The 3,456-nt window shown below is 65.8% G+C and overlaps 1 protein-coding gene across 1 annotated transcript in view; it reads left to right on the top strand.

Annotated features, from left to right (window-relative positions):
- The window catches only part of EMIHUDRAFT_107983 (hypothetical protein), a gene marked incomplete at both ends in the record, with an annotated part of 25,110 nt that extends 24,874 nt beyond the window's left edge, over positions 1 to 236 (top strand). Inside the window, one exon of the mRNA XM_005756224.1 lies at positions 83 to 236. Coding sequence (XP_005756281.1) covers positions 83 to 236 — 154 coding nt within the window. The remainder of the gene's footprint in view (positions 1 to 82) is intronic.
- Between the last annotated feature and the right edge of the window lie 3,220 nt (positions 237 to 3,456).

Here is a 3,456-nt window from a genome sequence, read left to right as displayed (position 1 = left end):
TGTTCGACCTGGAGAGCGACGGCGAGGGGCTCGGCGACGACGCGCTCGACGACGGGATGAGCGAGGCGGGCTACAGCAGCAGGCAGGGCGAGGAGGAGAGCGAGGGCGAGTACGACGCCTCCGAGGCGGGGGAGGACGAGGCGGGGGAGGACGAGGCGGACGGCGCAGCCTCCGAGGCGGCCTCAGAGGGCGGCAGCGGCGGCGACCCGTCCGACTCTCTCTTTGACGACGAGTGACCTGCACGAGTGACCCTCTCGGCGGAGGCAGAGGCGGCGAGCGGCGGGCGGCAGCTCACTCGGCGGGCGCGGGAGGGAGCCGGCCTCTGGCTGGCCGCCGGACAAAGGGGGAGGTAGCCAGGCGGGCAGGGGGAGGAGCGTAGCCATAGGCAGAGAGCGAGAGAGAGGAGCGAGCAAACGAACGCAACACCCGAGCGGTGCGGCCGGCTGTCACACCGGGCAGCGCTCTGAGTGCGCGAGACGCGCTCGAGGAGAAGAGAGGCGGAGAGAGAGTCCGCTCTCTCCGCCGTACCGTCATGTGCCATAAAACAAAATCACATGGTATCTGTGTTCGTCCGAAATAAATAAATAAAACGGGCACCTCTAGCTCTACTACGTACAGTGGGTTTCGGGCATTAAGAAAACGTAGTATTAAGAAACCACGCCGAGCGATTTTCGCGAAAATCTAAGAAACCACGGCGCGCCGCAGGCGCGCCGGCTGGCAAGCGCCGCAGGCGCGCAGGCTGGCAAGCGCCGCAACACACTCACCCAAACGCCCCTGTGATGCAGTCGGTTGGCGTCGACGACCACAAGGTGCCGCCCAACGAGACCGACCAGGTGCAGCCGATTGATCGCGGCATGGGGCGCCAGATCAAAGTCTACCTCGGGCAGCTGCTCGATGAGTGGCTTGACGACGAGGACAACCTCGAGAAATGGGAGTCGAACAAGCTGACGGCCTCCATGAAGGCGCTCCAGGGCGAGGCCAAGCGCAAGTACTTCGAGCACGCTCTGGTGCCCTGCTCACAGCCGATGGCACGGACGACGACCTCATCAAGCTGGAGGGCGCCCCCGCCGGCTACAAGGTGGTGATCCCGCAGCTTACTTATTTTATTTATTTTTTGAGAGCGCCTTCGTTGTTAATAATACATAGCCCGGTCGAACACCCCCCAAACAAATAAATTCCCCCTTCGAGCTGAGAGGATTTGGGATTTCAGTCCCGCGCAAATTCGTCATCAACGATGGGGCCAACGGCCGAAAAGCGCCGGTAAGCAAGGACGATGGAGGTGCGTCTTTCCCATGCTCGCGCGCCCCCCGAGCGCGAACTATGCACGGGCCCGGCTCGCCCGCTTGGGGATCCACCCGGCACACCCCCGCCCCCCACCTGCCGGCTTACCTGCCGTCAGTTCGCGCGGGATCCCCCACAACTGTCAGCAACACAAATCCACCACTTTTTGGGCTGCCTTCAGCCTCGCCTCACAGCCGACCTTCTGGTCGTACGCGGGTTCTTAAGGGTCGTACATGCCGGCCATGACGTCTGCCAACCGGCCGTTCGCAGGCCGTAGCTTCGCACGACCCCGACAACACCGAGAATGACCCGCGCGAGAAAGTGTGCGCGGCGGCGTACTTTTCCTCTGAGGCTGTGGCTGCTGCCCTGGCCTCCCTGGCGACCAAGGATGAGCCGAGCGCCGTGGCGCTGGCCGTGGCTTGCCCTGAGGGCGGCCTCACCCTCTCGCACGTCGCCTACCTCCTCAACTTGGCGGCTAAGATGGCGAAGGCGACGGGCGGGCTCGACAATAAGACCCTGATCTTTGCCCGCTGGGTGGCCGCCTGCGAGGCGGCGAGCGCTAGCGGGCCGATGTCCTTGCCCACGTCCGCCAGCTCCGCGGTGAGTGCGCTCTGGCTGCGCTGCGAGCGCCACGTCAAGGACTACAACAAGCGCCGCGATGCCGCGAGACGGTCGTCGGCGGCGGGGCCAAGAAGAAGAAGGCGAAGCGGAAGCGCGGCTGGGTCTACCTCAACGACTGGGGGTGGGACCCGACGGACGAGTTCGTCATCGAGCGGCTGATTGGCAAGATGGTTGCCGACGGCGGGGACGTGCCGGGGCGGGAGGGGGAGGAGATCGCGGCGGGGACGGTGCTCTACAAGGTGCTGTGGGAGGGCTGGCCCCCGGAGATCGCGACGTGGGAGGAGGAGGACCAGGTGCCGTGCGGGGAGGTCGACTTTGTCGCTGACTACGAGGCGGCGCTCGAGGCGGAGGAGGAGGACGATGACGAGGAGGGCGAGGAGGGCGAGGGCGAGGACGCTATGGAGGCCTAGGCGCGGAGGATGCCGCTGTGTGCGCTGAGACACGCTCGTACGTGTGTGCTGGAGCCGGTCTGTTGGGTGTGAATGTGAACACTGACCCTCACCTAGTAAGGGTTGGTCAACCATGTGGGTGTCTATGTGTTTCTCTCGGGCATTAGATTCTTATTTCATCGTCAAAATGCCCCCATATTCACTTCCCAAAATCGCGACCCGGGGTGTTCGACCGGGCTATAATACAAACCCATTGGTCCTGTGTCGCAGTCACACTTGTCGCAGTCACACACACGCACACGCCAATCCGCACCGCGCGCCCGGCCACCGCCTCGCCTAGCGCGCCTCGCACGGAAAAATGCCTCGGCCCAGCGGTCCTGAGTGCCGGCCGGGGCTAAGAAACCACGGCGTGGGCTGGGGGAGGAGGGTGGAAAGGCTTAGAAACGGCGGCGTGCCGCAGGATCCTGTTTTCTTAATGCCCGAAACCCACTGTACTGTGAGATGGGTAAAATGTGAAAAGGAACAGGTCGGAGGTCGCCCCGTCTGTGTTCGTCCGAGTGTTGGTCCGGGAAATTCTCTTTTTCCACCAGCGGGATCCTCCGAAATACTGTCCCGTTTTGCTGTTCACAGCTAGGGACGGCCTCTGCGGCAAAGTCAAACCACCCCACCACCCTCCCTCCCTCCCACCTACCTACCGCAGCAAACCTTCGGCTCCCGCTCAGAGGCTCGCCGCGCCCGTGCGGCGCGCCGAGGCGGCGCCGAGGCCGGCGCCTTGCACCCGGCCCGCGGCCGGCACCGCCTCGCCCCACAACTGACCGCCCTGCGGCCCCTGCGCAGGCGTGCCACAGCGTCGCTCAAAAGCGACGGCCGGGTGTGGGCTGCTCCCTTGCCCCGTCACCCGCCGCGCCCTCACCCGGCCGCCTCACCGCGCACGGAGCGCTCGGCTGCTCGCCGCCGCCGCCGCGCGTCCCGCGCCGCCACGCTTCCTGACGCGCGCTCTGCACCAGAGCGCGCGTCGCTGGCACAGACGGAGCAGCGACCGCGCCAGCGGTCGCTGCTCCGCCCCCTCCGTCGCGCGCGCCGCGCGCGCGCTGCCGCCGCCGCCGCCGCCGCCCCCTCCTCGACGTCTTTTGCCTCGGTGTGGTGTGTGGTGCAGCGCGCGCGC

This window comes from Emiliania huxleyi, assembly GCF_000372725.1.
Source record: "Emiliania huxleyi CCMP1516 unplaced genomic scaffold EMIHUscaffold_98, whole genome shotgun sequence".
NCBI classification, from domain to species: Eukaryota; Haptophyta; order Isochrysidales; family Noelaerhabdaceae; genus Emiliania; species Emiliania huxleyi.
Note: the sequence above shows the minus strand (reverse complement) of the source record. Positions and strands in the feature narration are given on the sequence as shown.